This window comes from Stenella coeruleoalba, assembly GCF_951394435.1.
Source record: "Stenella coeruleoalba genome assembly, chromosome: 14".
Classification (NCBI taxonomy): Eukaryota; Metazoa; Chordata; class Mammalia; order Artiodactyla; family Delphinidae; genus Stenella; species Stenella coeruleoalba.
This window is the reverse complement of record NC_137160.1, coordinates 81,214,364-81,234,912: the sequence shown is the minus strand read 5'-3', so window position 1 is coordinate 81,234,912 and position 20,549 is coordinate 81,214,364. Positions and strand designations below refer to the sequence as shown.

Here is a 20,549-nt window from a genome sequence, read left to right as displayed (position 1 = left end):
CATCACATGTGGGTAAATTTCTTTTTTTTTTAAACGTCTTTATTGGAGTATAACTGCTTTACAATGGTGTGTTAGTTTCTGCTTTTATAACAAAGTGAATCAGCTATACATATACATATATCCCCATATCTCCTCCCTCTTGCGTCTCCCTCCCCCCTCCATATCCCACCCCTCTAGGTGGTTACAAAGCACCCAGTTGATCTCCCTGTGCTATGCGGCTGCTTCCCACTAGCTATCTATTTTATAATTAGTAGTATATATAAGTCCATGCCATTCTCTCACTTCGTCCCAGCTTACCCTTCCCCTGCCCGTGTCCTCAAGTCCATTCTCTACATCTGCGTCTTTATTCCTGCCCTGCCCCTAGGTTCTTCATAACCATTTTTTTTTTTTAGATTCCATATATATGTGTTAGCATACAGTATTTGTTTTTCTCTTTCTAACTTACTTCACTCTGTATGACAGACTCTAGGTCCATCCACCTCACTACAAATAACTCAATTTCGTTTCTTTTTATGACTGAGTAATATGCCATTGTATATATGTGCCACATCTTCTTTATCCATTCATCTGTCGATGGACATTTAGGTTGGTCCCATGTCCTGGCTATTGTAAATAATGCTGCAATGAACACTGTGGTACATGACTCTTTTTGAATTACGGTTTTCTCAGGGTGTATGCCCAGTAGTGGGATTGCTGGGTTGTATGGTTGTTCTGTTTTTAGTTTTTTAAGGAACCTCCATACTGTTCTCCATAGTGGGTGTATCTATTTACATTCCCACTGACAGTGCAAGAGGGTTTCCTTTTCTCCACACCCTCTCCAGCATTTATTGTTTGTAGATTTTTTGATGATGGCCATTCTGACTGGTGTGAGGTGATACCTCATTGTAGTTTTGATTTGCATTTCTCTAATGATTAGTGATATTGAGCATTCTTTCACATGTTTGTTGGCTATCTGTATATCTTCTTTGGAGAAATGTCTATTTAGGTCTTCTGTCTATTTTTGGATTGGGTTGTTTGTTTTTTTGATATTGAGCTGCATGAGCTGCTTGTAAATTTTGGAGATTAATCCTTGTCGTTTGCAAATATTTTCTTCATTTGCAAATATTTTCTCCCATTCTGAGAATTGTCTTTTCGTCTTGTTTATGGTTTCCTTTGCTGTGCAAAAGGTTTTAAGTTTCATTAGGTCCCATTTGTTTATTTTTGTTTTTATTTCCATTTCTCTAGGAGGTGGGTCAAAAAGGATCTTGCTGTGATTTATGTCATAGAGTGTTCTGCCTATGTTTTCCTCTAAGAGTTTTATAGTGTCTGGCCTTACATTTAGGTCTTTAATCCATTTTGAGTTTATTTTTGTATATGGTGTTAGGGAGCATTCTAATTTCATTCTTTTACATGTAGCTGTCCAGTTTTCCCAGCACCACTTATTGAAGAGGCTGTCTTTTCTTCATTGTATGTTTTTGCCTTCAAATCAAAAATAAGGTGACCATATGTGTGTGGGTTTATCTCTGGGCTTTCTATCCTGTTCCATTGATCTATATTTCTGTTTTTGTGCCAGTACCATACTGTCTTGATTACTGCAGCTTTGTAGTATAGTCTGAAGTCAAGGAGCCTGATTCCTTGACTTGACTTTTCTTTCTTAAGATTGCTTGGCTAGGGCTTCCCTGGTGGCGCAGTGGTTGAGAGTCCGCCTGCCGATGCAGGGGACACAGGTTTGTGCCCTGGTCCGGGAAGATCCCACATGCCGCGGAGTGGCTGGGCCCGTGAGCTATGGCTGCTGAGCCTGTGCGTCCAGAGTCTGTGCTCCGCAACGGGAGAGGCCACAACACTGAGAGGCCCGCGTACTGCCAAAAAAAAAAAAAAAAAGATTGCTTGGCTATTCGGGGTCTTTTGCGTTTCCATACAAATTGTGAAATTTTTTGTTCTAGTTCTGTGAAAAATGCCATTGGTAGTTTGATAGGGATTGCATTGAATCTGTAGATTGCTTTGGGTAGTATAGTCATTTTCACAGTGTTGATTCTTCCAATCCAAGAACATGATATATCTCTCCATCTGTTGGTATCATCTTTAATTTCTTTCATCAGTGTCTTATAGTTTTCTGCATACAGGTCTTTTGTCTCCTTAGGTAGGTTTATTCCTAGGTATTTTATTCTTTTTGTTGCACTGGTAAATGGGAGTGTTTCCTTAATTTCTCTTTCAGGTTTTTCATCATTAGTGTATAGGAATGCAAGAGATTTCTGTGCATTAATTTTGTATCCTGCTGCTTTACCAGATTCATTGATTAGCTCTAGTAGTTTTCTGGTAGCATCTTTAGGATTCTCTCTATATAATATCATGTTATCTGCAAACAGTGACAGCTTTACTTCTTCTTTTCTGATTTGGATTCCTTTTATTTCTTTTTCTTCTCTGATTGCTGTGGCTAAAACTTACAAAACTATGTTGAATAATAGTGGTGAGAGTGGGCAACCTTGTCTTGTTCCTGATCTTAGTGGAAATGGTTTCAGTTTTTCACCATTGAGAACAATGTTGGCTGTGGGTTTGTCATGTATGGCCTTTATTATGTTGAGGTGAGTTCCTTCTATGCGTACTTTCTGGAGGGTTTTTATCATAAATGTGTTGAATTTTGTCAAAAGCTTTCTCTGCATCTATTGAGATGACCATATGGTTTTTCTCCTTCAATTTGCTAATATGGTGTATCACATTGATTTATTTGCATATATTAAAGAATCCTTGCATTCCTGGGATAAACCCCACTCAATCATGGTGTATGATCCGTTTAATGTGCTGTTGGATTCTGTTTGCTAGTATTTTGTTGAGGATTTTTGCATCTATGTTCATCAGTGATATTGGCCTGTAGTTTTCTTTCCTAGTGACACCTTTGTCTGGTTTTGGTATCAGGGTGATGGTGGCCTCGTAGAATGAGTTTGGGAGTGTTCCTCCCTCTGCTATATTTTGGAAGAGTTTGAGAAGGATAGGTGTTAGCTCTTCTCTAAATGTTTGACAGAATTTGCCTGTGAAGGCATCTGGTCCTGGGCTAAATTTCTAATAGTCAGAAATGGGAAGGCATTCTATGATGAGGGAGCAGTGTGGTCAAAGGTATAGACTGCAAGTGTTTAGTGTGTGTTAAGGAAAAAGGGGAAGGAAGTGTTTAGCGTGTGTTAAGGAAAGTGTTTAGCGTGTGTTAAGCAAGTGTTTAGCGTGTGTTTAGCGTGTGTTTAGCGTGTGTTAAGGAAAAAGGGGAAGGAAGCAAGTAGCAAGAAAAAAAGCATCAGGGATGACAAAGAAATAAGGCATTTCTCAGCTTGGACATCCTCGGCAATGCCAATAGAACATTCACCCAAGTCAGGTATTTGTTATAGAGATATGATTGTGCTTGTATATGCATGGGCTATTTCTGAAGAATACCTAAGAAACTGGTAACCGTAGTTACCTCTGAGTAGGGTACTGGGGTGGCAGGAGTCAGAGGTGGAGGGTGACTTATTTTCACTGTCTATTCTTTGGTATCTTTTGAATTTTATACCATGTACATCTATTACCTTCTATTACCTATCCATCTAAAAGTAACTTGAAAATATTTTTTAAAATAGGTAAGATATGCCAACTTTTGAGCTTTGTGTCTTCCCAAAATAGTAGCCACAGTAATCCCTTTAAAATAGGTCAGATTATGTTACTCCAGTGCTTAAAACTCTCAAAAAGCTCACCATTTTACCCAAGGTAAAAGCCGAAGATCTTACAATGGCCAGTAAGATACCACATGATCTGGGAGTCCCAGGCTGGGTCCCTGTTCCCTCTGCCTAGCAAGCTCCTCCAGATAGCACATGGCTGGCTCTTTCAAAGACCTCCTTCAGTCTTGCTCAAATGGCATTTTTTCCATGAGGTCTTTCTTGACCTCCTTATTTGAAATTGCTGCCCACCACCACCGGCACTCCCCAGCCCCCTTTCAGCTTTCCTTTTTTCCTGTGCTACTTATCACTATGTGACAGACCAATTATTTTACTTTTTCTTTTTTTGGCTGCACCGCACGGCATGCAGGATCTTAGTTCCCCAACCAGGGAGCAAACCTGTGCCCCCTGCAGTGAAAGCGCAGTCTTAACAACTGGACCACCAGGGAAGTACTGCTTTTGATTTTCTTATTGTTTGCCTCCCTTCGCTAGAATGTAAGCTCTGTGAGGTCAGAAATTTTTGTCTGAGTTGTTCTTTGCTAGTCCACAGCTCCCAAATTCATCCCTGTGTGTTTCCCTACTTTGAATCTCAGCTGGCCTTGGAGTTGCTTTTATATCAATAGAATGCACTAGAAGTGATGTTGTGTGAGTTCCGAGCCTAGGCCTCAAGAGGCCTGTCAGCTTCCACTGTTAAACTAAGAACATTTTCATCAGCATGAGAATAAGCACAGCCCAGCGAAGACTCCTGGAAGATAGGAGACCATGTGGTGAGAGGCCCCAGCCATCCCGGCTGTCCCTGTTGTCCCAACTGTGAGGCCCCAGATATGAATATGAGGCCATTCAAAATGATCCAGCCACAGCTAAGCCAACCCAAACCAGAGGAGCCGCTCAGCTGAATTGTTAGAAATAACAAATGTTTGTTATTTTGAGCCACTAAATTTCTGATTAAATTTTGTGGTTTGTTATCCATTAAAAACCAACTGATCAGGAATTCCTTGATGGCGCAGTGGTTAAGAATCCGCCTGCCAATGCAGGGGACACAGATTAGAGCCCTGGTCCGGGAAGATCCCACATGCCGCGGAGCAACTAAGCCCGTGAGCCACAACTACTGAGCCCGTGTGCCACAACTACTGAAGCCTGCACACCTAGAGCCCATGCTCTGCAACAAGAGAAGCCACCGCAAGGAGAAACCCGCGCACCACAATGAAGAGTAGCCCCCACTCGCCGCAACTAGAGAAAGACCGCATGCAGCAACAAAGACCCAACACAGCCAAAAAAATAATTAATTAATTAAAAAAAAAAAAACACTAAGTGGTCAGGGACTTCCCTGGCGGTCCAGTGGTTAAGACTCTGCACTCCCAATGCAGGGGGCACAGTTTCGATCCCTGGTCACGAAGGTCACACATGCCTCACTGTGCGGTCAAAAAAAAAAACCCAACAAAACAAAAGAAAAGAAAAACTGATCAGCCTTGTACATAGTAAGAGCTCAGTAAATATTTATGAAAATAATAAATATTGCTGTTGTTATTAATTCAGTTAAAAAATAAGTTCAGAAATGTTTATAGTGAATCCTTTTGATTCTTATTATAACATTATTATGCTGTAGAAAGTTATAGCCCACCTGGATTTTATTACACGGGCTCCATATTCAAACTCAGATTCAGAAAAAAAAAAGAGAGATAAAGCAAACTTAGATTCAAATTCTAGCTATACTTGTTAAAACAGCATAGCCTTGAAGTCATTTAACAGAGCTAGAGCTATACTTTCCTCTTCTGAGATCAAGTACCTATCCCATAGGCATATTGTGAGGATCAGAGGTAATGTACGTACAACATATCCTGCAGTTGCCGGTACATTGGGCCGTAGCCATTATTGCTCCACACTCCTCTCCTCCTCTCAGAGGGAAAGAATTCACAGACCGGATGCTCACGTTTTACTTTTAAAGTTCCCATCCAAAAATATCAGTTTGGATGAAAAATACTGAAAAAGAATCATAGACATATGATCTGTAGTGGGCAATTACTATTTTACACACAATTTAAGAAATTACCTGTATTTCAAAAGAATGTGGGAACTCTACTGCCTAATTGGTTGGAGGGTGTGACATGTTACATGGTGTCCACTAGGGAGCGATAAACACATGCATTAAGGGATAGTGCTTCTTGTAAGCTTTGTGCACCTGTCAGATATTAAATATTACTTTAATTTTATTATTTTAATCTGGCTCTGAAACTTAAAGACCTTAAAAAATCTGTTAATTTTGCACTTAAAATTATTAACGGGTTGCTTTATTATTTTTAAGGTATTAAAAGGATTCATAATTTGTGTTTTCAAGAAAGTCAGCCTTTGCAAGTTATTTTTGAAAAGAATATGTGTTCTAATACACTAGTGATTCAACCAAGGTAATGAGTTCTCTGTTGTTTATTTTTATTTTTCTGAATATATTATGGTCACAGAGTAAAGAATTAATAGCCTAGAGCTTTTAAATCAGTTACATTTTTTTAAGCTAACACTGGACTTGTAGAAATCACCTTAAAGGATCAAGAGGAAACCTTGAGAAAGGTAAAAGTAGATAATAATAACTGCCTAGTGGTAGAAATAATAATTTAGTGGCCAAAATGTTCTAGAAGTATCCCATCAGTGGCTTTCTACATCAAGTGGTATTAAGAGAAAAATATATTATCTAATAATACTTTGCATTTATATGGTTCCTTCTATCTGAGTCTTAACACACACAGCATGAGGAAATTTTAACACTTTTTACATGAGCTGATTTTATCCCTAAGTGTTTGTTTGTTTGTTTGTTTTTTCTAGAGAATGAGTGGGACATATTTGTCAGTGAAAGGTACTCAATTTTTCAGTTAAGCTGTAGCTTAAACATTAATTACTTTGTAAGCCAAAAGATATTTTATCCTTATTGTTTTTTAAATTACAAAAGAAATACATGCTCCTTGCAATACATCTAAAATTTATAGAAGAGTGCAGAGATGAAAAATGGAAGTCTTTCTCCTCTACTTGCCACATATATCCCACTTGGCAGGGGTTTAACATCTATTAACAATTTGGTGTAATCCTTCTATATCATCTTCTATTTATAGCCAGTCTTTCTATAACTTTCTTTTTCCCTATAGCTATGGATATCTTTCTTTCTCTCTTTTTCTCCTTCTCTCTCAAATTTATATCACCTACTAGACACATACATAGTTTTTTAAAAGAAAATGTCCTACTATCCTTATTGTTTGGCAACTTCCTTTTTTAGTGTCTATGTCAGTTTAAATCAATTTTTTTTTTTTTTTTTTTTTTTTTTGCGGTACGCGGGCCTCTCGCTGCTGTGGCCCCTCCCGTTGCGGAGCACAGGCTCCGGATGCGCAGGCTCAGCGGCCATGGCTCACAGGCCCAGCCGCTCCGCGGCATGTGGGATCTTCCCGGACCAGGGCACGAACCCGTGTCCCCTGCATCGGCAGGCGGACTCTCAACCACTGTGCCACCAGGGAAGCCCTAGTTAAATCAATTTTATTCTTTTTAATGATTGCATAATTTTTACTTGTATGAGTGAACCATAATTTAGTTACACATTACCCTATTTGTGAAAAAGTTGGTTGTTTCCGACTTTTTGCCATCACAAACAATGCTGCTAGTAGTGCATAAGATAGTGTATTAGTTACCTATTTCTGTGAAGCAAATTTCCCCATAACTTAAAGCTTTAAAAAAACCCAGACATTTATTACTTCAAAATAATAAGTGTGACTTAGCTGGGTGCTTTTGGCTCAAGGTTTCTCATGAGGTTGAAGTCAAGCCATCAGCCAGGGCTGTGGTCTCATCTGAAGGCTGAACTTGGAGAATTTCACTCCCAAGCTCACTGACATGACTGTGGGAGGCCTCAGAAAGTCAGCTTCTAAGCTCACCCATGTGGTTGCTGGTAGACCTCAGTTCCTCACCATGCAGGCCTCTTTGTAGGCTGGCCGATTGTCCTCACAACATGGTACCTGGTAACGAGAGAGAGAGAGAGAGAGAGAGAGAGAGAGAGAGAGAGAGAGAGAGAGAGAGAGAGAGAGGAGAGAGAGAGAGAGAGAGAGAGAGAGAGGGAGAGAGGGAGAGAGGGAGAGAGGGAGAGAGAGAGAGAGAGGAGAGAGAGAGAGAGAGAGAGAGAGAGAGAGAGAGAGAGAGAGAGAAAGAGAGAAGGAAACTCCTATTATGGAAGACATAGTCTTTTTTTTTAATATAAAAGAAGTCATTTTTTGGTGTTTATTTTATTACTAGGGAGTTTGAGCATCTTTTCATATATTTATTAGCAATTTGTATTTTTCTTCCTTTTTGAATTGCACATTCATATTGTCATTTCTGGTATCAGGTTGTTTAGTATCTTGTACAACACCTCTCCCTTAACACTGGAAAAGTTTCCAGATTAATTTGGTAGGTGTTCCTGACATTTTGGCATTGAGAAACTCTGCTAATCTAATGTCTATTAGCAGGTTAACACTAACATTACAGAAATTGTAAGAATCTCATTTTTATCTGACCTCACCTCAATTTAAAAAATAGGCCAGGGCTTCCCTGGTGGCACAATGGTTAAGAATCCGCCTGCCAGTGCAGGGGACATGGGTTTGAGCCCTGGTCCGGGAAGATCCCACATGCTGTGGAGCAGCTAAGCCCCTGTAACACAGCTACTGAGCCTGCGTTCTAGAGACCGTGAGCCACAACCACCGAGCCCACGTGCCACAACTACTGAAGCCCACGTGCCTAGAGCCCGTGCTTTCGCAACAAGATAAGCCACCACAATGAGAAGCCCGCGCACCACAACGAAGAGTAGCCCTGGCTCGGCGCAACTAGAGAAAGCCTGTGCGCAGCAATGAAGAACAAAACAAAATAAACAAAAAATAGGCCAGAACTTTTAATGCAATAATAAAAAGATAATAAGTAACCTAACTAAAAAATGGGCAAAGGATTTGAATGGACATTTTTCCAAAGAATGTATGCAAATGGCCAACAAGTACATGAAAAGGATGATCAACACCATTTGTTGTTAGGGAAATGCAAATCAAACAATTTTAAATCTGTGAATTGTGTAGAACGTGAGTTATATCTCAATAAAGGTGTTTTTAAAAAGCGAGCCCAGGGCTTCCCTGGTGGCGCAGTGGTTGAGAGTCCGTCTGCCGATGCATGGGAGACGGGTTTGTGCCCCGGTGCGGGAAGATCCCACATGCCGCGGAGCGGCTGGGCCCGTGAGCCATGGCCGCTGAGCCAGCGAGTCCGCAGCCTGTGCTCCACAACGGGAGAGGCCACAACAGTGAGAGGCCCGCGTACTGCAAAAAAAAAAAAAAAAAAAAGGGAGCCCAGGATGAAAGGACATTTGGGATGTCAGGACAACCTTGAAAGAAATAGTTAATAATCTAGGACAAGTGACAAAGGGAAAGAGAATACAGGCAGCAGACTGCTTGTAAACCTCTACCCCTCGACTGCGTCTCCAGCATAGTTCACCCCAGTTCTGTTTGAACATCTCCATTTTCTACTATCTCCCTTAGGAGTATGATCCCAGGTCATTTTTGTTAAAAAATGTATTGGGGATGTGAAAGCATAGCATTAAAGATATTTTATTCTAGTGTTTGGTTTATTCTGCAGTTTTCACATGTTTTACTTAGACTATATTTTGCTATTCTCTTGGCCTTCAAATGATGTTGTAATTCTTTCTTTTTTTTTGGCTGCAGCCGAGCGGCTTTCAGAATCTTAGTTCCCTGACCAAGGATTGATCCCAGCCCCCATCAGTGAAAGTGCCGGGTCCTAACCACTGGACCGCCAGGGGATTCCTAATGTTGTAATTTTAAGATATACTAAAAATATACCAGCTCATATAGAAGAATGAAGATAGGTCTTTTGGGTAGATTTTTCTAAATCCAGGACAATTAACCTATTTATTTCCAGGTTAAAGATGAGTCCCATTTAATATGATAATTTCTTTGTTTGTTCTTCAAATAATGTACTACTGTTCCTTACATTTTATAGAGTGCTTGCTGAGGCAACTGTTCTTTTTACATCGAGTCAAGAGGAAGTTACTCTTGCTGTTACTCCACTGAACGTTTGCATTAAGAGTTCTAATGAGGAATCAATGGGTAAGGATTATATCTGTCACTGTGCTTTGATGGAATATTACTTCCTGGCTTTCCTGATAACTGTACGGTTATACAGTAAATATTAGTGACATAATACTTTTTCTCGTCTAAAAGGCAGTAAAATGTAGAAAGATCATTAAAATTTTTAAGAAACCTGAGAAATTTGTCACAATCAGTAATTAAAATACTTGACTTTGAAATTCAGATTGTTTTATAATTAGGAGAATGGGACTTCTCTGGTTACACAGTGGTTAAGAACCACTGGGCCAATGCAGGGGACACAGGTTCAAGCCCTGGTCCGGGAAGATCCCACATGCCGCAGAGCAACTAACTCATGAGCCACAACTACTGAGCCCGAGTGCCACAACTACTGAAGCCCGCATGCCTAGAGCCTGTGCTCCGCAACAAAGAGAAGCCACCGCAATGAGAAACCTGTGCACCGTGAGGAACAGTAGCCCCTGCTCTCCGCAACTAGAGAAAGCCTGCACGCAGCAATGAAGACCCAACACAGCCAAAAATAAATAAATAAATAAATGTATTAAAAAAATAAAATTAGAATGGTTACCGAGAAAAATATTTTTTCAGTTAAAGTTTTAAGGTCTATTTCTCATCCTTTGTATTTAGCATAAAGAAAAATTAAGAGGCCAGCAATCCAGTTGAGATGATCTTTGACCACATAAAAAGGAAAAGTAGGGCTTCCCTGGTGGTGCAGGGGTTGAGAGTCCGCCTGCCGATGCAGGGGACACGGGTTCGAGCCCCGGTTCGGGAAGATCTCACATGCCGCGGAGCGGCTGGGCCCATGAGCCATGGCCGCTGAGCCTGCGTGTCCGGAGCCTGTGCTCCGCAACGCAAGAGGCCACAACAGTGAGAGGCCCGCGTACCGCAAAAAAAAAAAAAAAAAAAAAAGGAAAAGTAACTTTAAGTTAGAAATGTAAGATATTCCAGATGGCAAATATATAGGACAGAAAATATGAATATTTCTTAATGAATGAAATATTATTTTTTATAAATTTATTTGTTTTATTTTTGGCTGCGTTGGGTTTTTGTTGCTGTGCGCGGGCTTTCTCTAGTTGTGGTGAGTGGGGGCTACTCTTCCTCGCAATGCATGGGCTTCTCATTGCTGTGGCTTCTCTTGTTGTGGAGCGCGGGCTCTAGGTGCGTGGGCTTCAGTAGTTGTGGCACGTGGGCTCAGTAGTTGTGGTGCACAGGCTTAGTTGATCTGCAGCATGTGGGACCTTCCTGGACCAGGGCTCAAACCCGTGTCCTCTGCATTGGCAGGGGGATTCTTAACCACTGCACCACCAGGGAAGCCCCAACGTGAATATTAAGTCAGCTCTTCTAAGAGTTATACAGATGGAATGGGGAAACTAAAGCATGATTAAGTCAGGAGTTTTGCTATTAAGGAAATTTACTAGGGTATTATGGGCACCACTTGTCTGAGACTCTTTGACCTTGGATTTTTTTTTTTTTTTTTTGGTGATAGCAGTAAAGAAAGAATACAAAGGAAGAAACATTATTTTGAAGTGAAAAACCAGTATAACCAGGGCTTAAGTTGGGTCAGACGACTTTGCAGGGTCTAGTTTGTGCCAGGTTCTGTTCTAAATGGTTTACATTTCTGAATCCATTTGATCTTTGTAACAAGTCTGTGATGTAAGTACTATTAGTTTACATTTTCTATATGAAGAATATGAAGCACAGAGAAACTAAGTGGCTTGCCTGCTGTCACATAGTTAATAAGTGGTGGATTATAATCTGAATATAGACTGTCAGGCTCCAGGGCTTAGTCTCATTACCACTGTGCTCTTATTGCTTCTCTCAAAGTCCCATCTAGCATTCTGTTTTGGCACTCAGGGGTGCATGATCTGGAAAATATATGCTTGGCTAGTGAAAGGGTCTGTTTTATATTCATAATGCCATCTCTGAATAAATGGCCATTTATTCAGACACTGTCCCTTGTAAGAAGCTTTCTAATGAGTAGTTATGGTTGACTGGGGACCCAATTGTTTAACTTTATTATTGAACTTACTCTACGCCAGCACACTGGGAGTGACATGAGCCTTCTTTTTTTTAAATTAATTTTTTTAATATTCTGTTTCATATTCTTTTCCATTATGGTTTATTACAGGATACTGAACATAGTTCCCTGTGCTATACAGTAGGACCTTGTTGTTTATCCATTCTCTATATAATAGTTTCCATCTTCTAGTCCCAATCTCCCAATCCAGTGACACCCCCCCACCCCGCCGCCCGCAGCAAACACAAGTCATGACATGAGCCTTCTTGATTGAGATGAAGGTATTTGTAAGGTATTGTTTGGTCCTTTTAAAATATATATACCATTTCTCCTTTGTTCTTACACTTACATAATTCATGTTCATTGAAGAAAATTAAAAACACATAAAAAGCACTAATAAAGTCACCTGAAATCCCACTGTCTAGAGACAAGTACTCAATAGTTTGGTTCATCTTTTTCTATATAACTTAGATCTGACAACAGGAGATTGGTCTAGTGAAATACTGTGAAGCTATTAAAAGTAGTCTTGGGAGTTCCCTGGTGGCCTAATGGTTAGGGTCCGGTGCTTTCGCTGCTGTGGCCTGGGTCCAAGCCCTGGTCGGGAAACTGAGATCCTGCAAGCCATGTGGCGTGGCCAAAAAAAAAAAAAAGAAGTCTTGTGTGTGTGTATATATACATTTCTTTCTCTCTGGGTGTGTATGTCAAAGATGTTTATTGAAGTTAATTTTGTAGTGGAAAACACAAAACACCAACACACATAAATAATTAGGAAAATGTACTTATTGACATGGAAAAATAGTCAGGATACATTATTGAATAGATTATAAAATGGTATGCATAGTATCATCATATTTTCATTTTAAAAAATGCACATAAAAGTTTAATAAAATATTAGAGAACAAAATTCAACACCTTTGGGGGAAAAAATTCAACACCTCTGTTACTGTCTGTCTTTTGGACGATAGCCATCCTAGTGGGTGTGAAGTGTTGTCTTATTGTGGTTTTGATTTTCATTTCTCTAGCAACTAATGATGTTGAGTATCTTTTTTTGTGTTCTTATTGCTTATTTGTATATCTTCTTTGGAGAAATGTCTGTTCACATCCCTTATTTTTCACTTGAGTTATTTGTCTTTTTATTTTTCTCCCCTTTTCATATATATGATTTCAAATATTTTCTCCCATTCTAAGTTGATTTTTACTTTTTTTTTTTGGCTGCCCTGTGTGGCTTGTGGGATTGAAGAAGTGGAGGCTGCCAGTCTCTTAAGGCCTGGGCCCAGACCAGAAACTAGCACCAGGTCACTCCACCATATCCTATTGGTGGGAGCAGATGAAGAGCCCACTCACCCCAGATTCAAGGGGAGGGGACATAGACATATACCCCACCTCTCAATGAAGGAATGTCAGAGAATTTGTGGCTATTTTTAACTTATCATTTATGCTTTATTTTCTTATCAAAATTTAACAAATACCACTGGAACTAATTTTATTCTTTACTTTCCTATAACATTGAGCAGATTTGACCAATTCTGTATACAGTGAGATGTTTGTTGGGCCAGATGAGTTTGACTTCTATCAAATTGGAGTCAACACTGAAATAACATTTTGCTTCAAAGAACTGAAGGTAAACCAAAATTTGTGTCCAATTAAAATTATCAATGGCAATTTAAAATAAAGATTTCACATTTTCCCCCTTTTTTTCCTTTCAGGGAATGCTGACATTTTCAGAAGCTACACATGCTCCTATAGCCATTCATTTTGATTTTCCTGGGAAGTAGGTCCTTGGGAAATTTCTGAGTTTGTTTCTTTTTCTTTTGTCATACATTAATAATAAAACCCTTTGGTTCACTTTGAAATTAATTCACACCTCAGGAATTCCTTAACTTTACTAGCAACACTTATCAAACTAAAATTTTGAAAGATGTCATAACCTAGAGTTCTTTTTATTGGTAACTTGATTTAGAAAGATATATTATTCTGAAGAGTAAAAACATTTATAAACTTGACATACTGAATAAATTGCCAAATTAGAAAATTATACATGGCTTAAACAAGTTAAATCTCTATGAAACTATGGTACTTTATATGATATTTCAGAACTAAAATTTCAGAGAGATTGGGCTAGGATGAATGTGTTTTATGAAATTGGATGTGATGATTTCTAAGGACACTTTTAGTTCTTAGGACTGTCTCGATTTGTGAAAAGACAAGACTTTTACTGTTTCTTTTTACTCCAAAATTATCATTTTTTAATGTTTTCCCAATGTCCATCAGAAAATGAGTGTGAGTGTGATGTTTGCTCTTACTTTGCCTTTTTTAGACCCATGGCTTTAAGTATTGACGATATGTTATTGGAAGCCAACTTTATTTTGGCTACATTAGCTGATGAGCCAAGTAGAGCATCTTCTCCACAATCACTGTGTCTTTCACAAAAACGAAAAAGGTAAGGCCATGTTTTAATGTCTTTATTGGTTGGGATAAAGCCATTGCAGTCTTATTCTGAAATAATTCAATGGCATTCATTTAGGAAACAATTGAGGATGAAAACATTAGAAGGTCAGAAATTTTAATTGAATCAGGAAAGCTCCAGGAAGACCTAACTGTAACAGAGAAATATCACCCATCTTTCACTAGATATTTGCTTTTTCTCTTATGATCACAATTTAACAGGACTGCCTGGTTTATCTTTGTCGTTACCTAAAACTCATTTCCATTTTCAGTAGTTGTTTTTTAGGAGTGATATAGTGTTAAGGTTCACAGGAAAGTTTGTATTCACTACCCAGAACTCTCTTTCTTAGAGAGAGAAACAGCCATTGCTTTTCTTTTGTTCCTTTTGTCTCTCTCTCTTTTTTTTTTTTTTAATTTCGGCTGCGCTGCGCGGCTTGAGGGATCTCAGTTCCCCAACCAGGGATTGAACCTGGGCCACGGCAGTGAAAGCACCGGATCCTAACTGCTGGACCACCAGGGAGTTCCCCCTTTTGTCTCTTAATAACTTTTTTTTTGGTGGAAGGTGCTTCATTGTAAAAGTAACATAAACTTACTATGGGAAATTTGGAAAATGCAGGAAAGTACAAAGAATAAATTAAAAAACACCGACAATTTTACCATCTAGCGATAGCCACTGTTAATATTTGGCACACGGTGTTTTCTTTCAGACTTCTAATTTTGCATACAGTTGCATTTTAAAACAAGATTGGGTCATATAGCATATGTAGTTTTGTATTCTGTTTTTTCCCACAAAATATTATATTGTGAACATTTTCCAGTATTGTTGATAATAACTTGGAAACATGATTTTTAATGACTCTATACAATTTTATCATACAGATATACTGTAATTTATTTGACTTTTTTTCTAACTTCGCCCTATTACCGTGTCACAAGATTGTCTCATATACATTGGGTTGTTTTACTGAAAAATCTGAATCTGTCAAGAGAATTTCTAAATAATCATGTATGTAAATCTTAACTTTCAACAATTAGTTCAATGTTATTTCAGTATATTCCCTAAACCAGTGTTATTGTCATCCCACATTGATCCATTAGTTATATAAAAATATATCTTTCAAAGTAAACAGTTCATTCATTTAATCTCTATTAATACCTCAGGTCAGAGCTGATACATTCAAATTCAGAGGCTGGTAAAAATGTAACCAGCAAGGATGCAGAGTATATCTCGAGAAAAGCAGTACCCAAAAGGCTTTATTCTGAGACTCGCACGAAAGTCTCTTCATCGGAAAACCGTGGCAGCCCATTAACGGAAAGAGCGAACAGAGACATTAGTGAAGTACCAGAAAGCAGTGTCAGTGACACGGAGGAAGTACCAGGATCTTCACATCTCAGGAAGGTAAAAGAAAAACACTGAGACACAACTGCATCTCAGTCAAGAACTCTCGTCATCCGTCTCCCTTTGCAATCTCCCTGCCTCAGCCCACCCCCAATATCCGGGAAATTAATTTTATTATTTTTTGCTAGGGGAGAGGTGAAACCAGTCTGACATGGAGAAAAGGCTGATTTACAGAATGTCAATACAAAATAGTTAAATTGCTCATTGAGTAATTCTAACAAAGTATATTCAAATAGAAATTTGAGTCACTTGTTTTAAAGAATAAATTATGATTTCTTATAGCATACTTATCTTTGAATACAAAATATAATATGCTAAAGTCATATACTTTGCTTTCTAAAATACATGTCCTTCTAATTTTATTTTTCAAGTTTGGTTGGGAAATCCTTTATTCATGGTAGTACAAATGTAAACTTCATCACAACAAACATCACAAATTCCTTCATAGTGGTGTCCCAGTTAAGAACATTATTATGTTACCAACATTTTACTAGATGGATGATAAACTTCACAAAATGCTATAGTGTTAAACCTTAAGAAATCCACTGAAGATAAACATAATTTATTAGAAGTATCAAATAATGATAGTCCCTGTTTTACATGTTTATATTGATGTTTTATTCAAGCTTGTTTTGCTGTTGTTATTATTATTGGTTTGGAAATATGAGTTTCTTAGAGTTAGAAATAACTCTAAGGAGAAATAATGTTACTAAAAGTCACTACTTACACTGTATGAAGACTAAAAGTCTAGTAAAATTGGATAGTAAACTCCACTTATTATTCAGTTTGATGCCACAGTGTTTATTGAATACCTGTTATATGCCTGGCACTTATGGCAATTTTCTCTTCTCGTGAATTACTAGCTTGGCCATAAAGTGAAAACTGAAATCTGTCTTTTCATTATACAGAAACATTTTCCTCGTCCTGTTTTTTGGTCACACATATTGTGCTTACTTTTTCGCAGGCAGCAACAGGAATACATTTTCCTGCTGCTTCACTTCCCTGAAATTCACTAAGATTGCCAATTTCCTCACTAGGGAAAGTGACATTTAGAGCTGTAAGCTCCATGAGTACCGTTACAGCACTCTTTTCTTCAAATTTCCTATCATGTCACTTAAATTCTAAAAAGAAAGTTCTATTTTTAAAGGGAATTATTTGCCTTAACTCCTGCAAAAATGAAATTACATTATGGGTAAATAATTTAGACCATTATCATCTTCTATATGAACTACGGTGGGCCTTCTGATTGACCTCCATGCCTCCATTCTCCTCCACTCTGGTTTCCTCCACAGTGTACCAGAAGATTCTTTTGAGACCTTATATTTACAATGAGGTATAGGACTCCAGAGCACTGGCTCTAGAGTTTCTGGGTTGGAATCTCTGTCTTGCCACTTACTAGCTGTGTAACTTGGATAAGTTACTTATCTTTGCTTCAGTTTTCTTTCTGTTAGTAAAATGGGAATAATAATAATGCTACCCAATTGAATTGTTGTGAAAATTAATTGGGCTAATACATGGAGCTGGCACATGGTCAGTGCTCATTAAATGTTAGTTATTGTTATACATCACTCTCCTGCTTTTATTGTCTCTTGGATCATTCTGCTTCGCCCATAGGATTTCACCTAAACCCCTTGGAATGGCATTCAGGGACTTTCCCTAGGGTATTTAATAAAATCTTCTCATTTCCTCCCGTGAGGTCCAGTTCCAGCCCTTCAGAGTATGTTTTAATGTCTGGTAGAGTTAGTACCCCTTTGTAGATTTAGTCAGTTTTTCCTGGCTATTCCTGAATGTGTATTTTTTACTTGAACTTTAATATCAACTTATCTAGCTCCAGAAAAAGTCTGTTGGTATTTTTTTAATTGGGATTTCCTTAAATTTCTGTTAAATTGGGGATGTTAAGAGACACCTTTATGATGCTGAGTCATTCTATCCAAACACAGGCAATATATTTCCACTTGTTAGGTCTACTTTTGTGTCTCTCAGGAGTGTCTTAAAATGTTTCTCATATACATTTACACATTTAAGTTTATTCCTAAGTAATTTAACCTTTTATACTGCTATTGTAAATAGTTTTCTCTACCATTATGTTTTCTGACTGCCTATTGTTTGCGTATATGAAGGCTACTGGTTTTTTTTGTGTTAATTTTATATCCTACTACCCTGCTGAATTATTTTATTGTTTCCATTAGTTTTATCATTGATTCTCTCAGGGTTTCCAGACATGCTATACGTCATTTTTATATAGAGATAGTTTCATTTCTTCTTTAATCTCTCCAACTGACTCTTTTGTTCAGTTGTATTAGCACATAATCTCTAGTACAACATTAACAGTGGAGAGAGTGGGCATGCTTGCTTAGTTCCTCATCTTAGTGGAAACATTCAGCAAATGCTTTTGTGTCCTACTTTTGTTCATACTATTGCTCCTACAGTCTGGGGTGATAGTATTCCTTTTTTCACCGTTCAAACCCCTACCCACCCTTCAAAGCCCAGCTCAAGTGATATGTCTCTTTTTGAAGTCTTCTCATTCTAATCAAATCATTTTGTTTGCTTTATTCATTTTTAATGTCATGTAATAATTTAATAAATATGCTTGTTACTCCACTAGGTAGATTGTGAGCTCATCAAGGGCAGGCCTGAGTCTTACTCATCTCTGTATTCCTAGTGCACAGCCAGTGGTTGGCAAACCTTCAGCCCCAGTTTGGGATAGCCTAAGAAAGTTTTTAAAATCCCTCAAGTAGTATCACAAAATTCCAAAATGAAATCAATTTTAATTCACCTTATTTAAAAAGATAAATAATATGGTAGTATTCTACTTTGGGAAAGGGGATTTTCAAAATTAAACTGTTGTAGAGGAGTATTACTATATTCTAATATTCAAATGACAATTTTTCCATTGTTGATTTTCAATAAGTTATACACAGCTCTCAGGGGCACCAAAATGGGGGAAATATCTATATTATTATATTTTTAATTGAAGTATTATTGACCTACAACACTATGTTAGTTCTAGGTACAGAACATAATGATTTGATATTTCTATACATTACAAATGATCACAATAAGTCAACAGCAAATTTAGGGCAGTTTTCAAAGACCAAAGTCACCATACAAAGTTATTATAATATTGTTGACTGTATTCCCCATGCTGTACATTTCATCCCCATCACTCATTTATTTTGTAACTGGAAGCTTGTACCTCTTAATCTCCCTCACCTATTTCACTCATCCCCCCACACCCCTCCCCTCTGGCAACCACCTGTTTGTTTTTTGTATCTATGAGTCTGTTTCTGTTTTGTTACGTTTGTTCATTTGTTTTGCTTTTTAGATTCCGTATATAAGTGAAATCACACTGTATTTGTCTTTCTCTGACTTATTTCACTGAACATAATACCTTCTAGGTCCATTGATGTTGTTGCAAATGGCAAGATTTTATTCTTTTTTGTGGCTGAGTGATATTCCACTGTGTACACACACCACATCTTCTTTATCCATTCTTCTATCGGTGGACACTTAGGTTGCTTCTGTATCTTGGCTATTATAAATAAGGCTGCAATGAACATAGGGGTGCAGATATCTTTTTGAATTAGCATTTTTGTTTTTTTCTGAAAAATAGCCAGGAGAGGAATTGCTGGATTGTATGGTAGTTCTATTTTTAAGAGAATATGAATATTATTTTAAAATTTTTATAATAATTTATCTTCTTACCCAATTCGTATAGGATTTGGACTAATTCCAAGTTGTATGGCCATTCATAAACTTTCTCCATTAGAAGACTGTTATATACCAGGGAAAGGCTTGATCATCCAGCCATGAAAGATTTAAAGGCCAAAGAGTAGGTAGGGAAAAGAGGGGGTAGCAAATGACATTTACCTTAAGTCAGTGGCAAATTCAGGGCAGCTCTCAAAGTCCAAAGTAAACTAGTAGGTTTTTAGTTTAATATAGCACAGTAAGCATTATGAAGAGCTATTTGCACATGATATTATACATTGAAGAGACACAGATGCTATCATTAGGTCAATTCCAGCCTTTGGATCTTGACCTTGGTTAACACTAGACTCTTCAGAAGCAACTGAGACTATGCCTCCAATTAAAATCAAAGCCAGTGTATTAGTTTCCTATTGCTGCTATAAAAAATTACCACAAATTCAGTGGCTTAAGACAACACAAATTATCTTACAGTTCAGAAGTCCAAAATGGGTCTCACTGAGCTAAAATCAAGGTGTTGGCAAGGCTGCGTTCCTTTGCGGAGACTCTAGGGAAGAATCTGCTTTCTTGCCTTTCCTATCTTCTTGAGATCACCTGCATTCTTTGACTGTGGTTTCCTTCCAGCTTTAAAACCAGCAACGGCCAGTCAAGTCCTTTTCACATTGCTTCACTCTGATGCTGACTCTTCTCTGCTTTTCACATTTTTTTTTTTTTCGGTATGTGGGCCTCTCACTGTTGTGGCCTCTCCCATTGCGGAGCACAGGCTCCGGATGCGCAGGCTCAATGGCCATGGCTCACAGGCCCAGCCGCTCTGTGGCATGTGGGATCTTCCCGGACCGGGGCACGAACCCATGTCCCCTGCATCGGCAGGCAGACTCTCAACCACTGTGCCAACCAGGGAAACCCTGCTTTTCACATTTAAGCATCCTTGTGAGTCCACTGGGCCCACCTGGATAGTCCAGGTCACTGATTAGCAACTTTATTCCATTTGCTACCTTAATTCCCTTTTGCCATGTGATATAACATATTCACAGACTCCTGGGATTAAGATGTGGACATCTTTGGGGGTGCGGGCAGGCCATCATTCTGCCTACCACAGACTGTATCACAGCTAATTTGGGGTGTTTCATCTGGAGCAAGGGTTCAACAGCTGCTGTCAGAACTGCCCCATGCAGAGGGCATCTTCACCTTCTGATGTGTGAGGATGAGCCAAGAACAGGGAT

At 38.5% G+C, this 20,549-nt stretch overlaps 1 protein-coding gene across 1 annotated transcript in view; it reads left to right on the top strand.

The window, feature by feature from the left end:
• The window catches only part of RAD9B (RAD9 checkpoint clamp component B), a gene marked incomplete at its 3' end in the record, with an annotated part of 31,411 nt that overhangs the window by 8,560 nt on the left and 2,302 nt on the right, over positions 1-20,549 (top strand). Inside the window, exons 5-10 of the mRNA XM_079943171.1 lie at positions 5,959-6,058; positions 9,657-9,763; positions 13,292-13,398; positions 13,484-13,548; positions 14,095-14,217; positions 15,384-15,621. Of these exons, the coding sequence (XP_079799297.1) occupies positions 5,959-6,058; positions 9,657-9,763; positions 13,292-13,398; positions 13,484-13,548; positions 14,095-14,217; positions 15,384-15,621 (740 nt within the window). The remainder of the gene's footprint in view (positions 1-5,958; positions 6,059-9,656; positions 9,764-13,291; positions 13,399-13,483; positions 13,549-14,094; positions 14,218-15,383; positions 15,622-20,549) is intronic.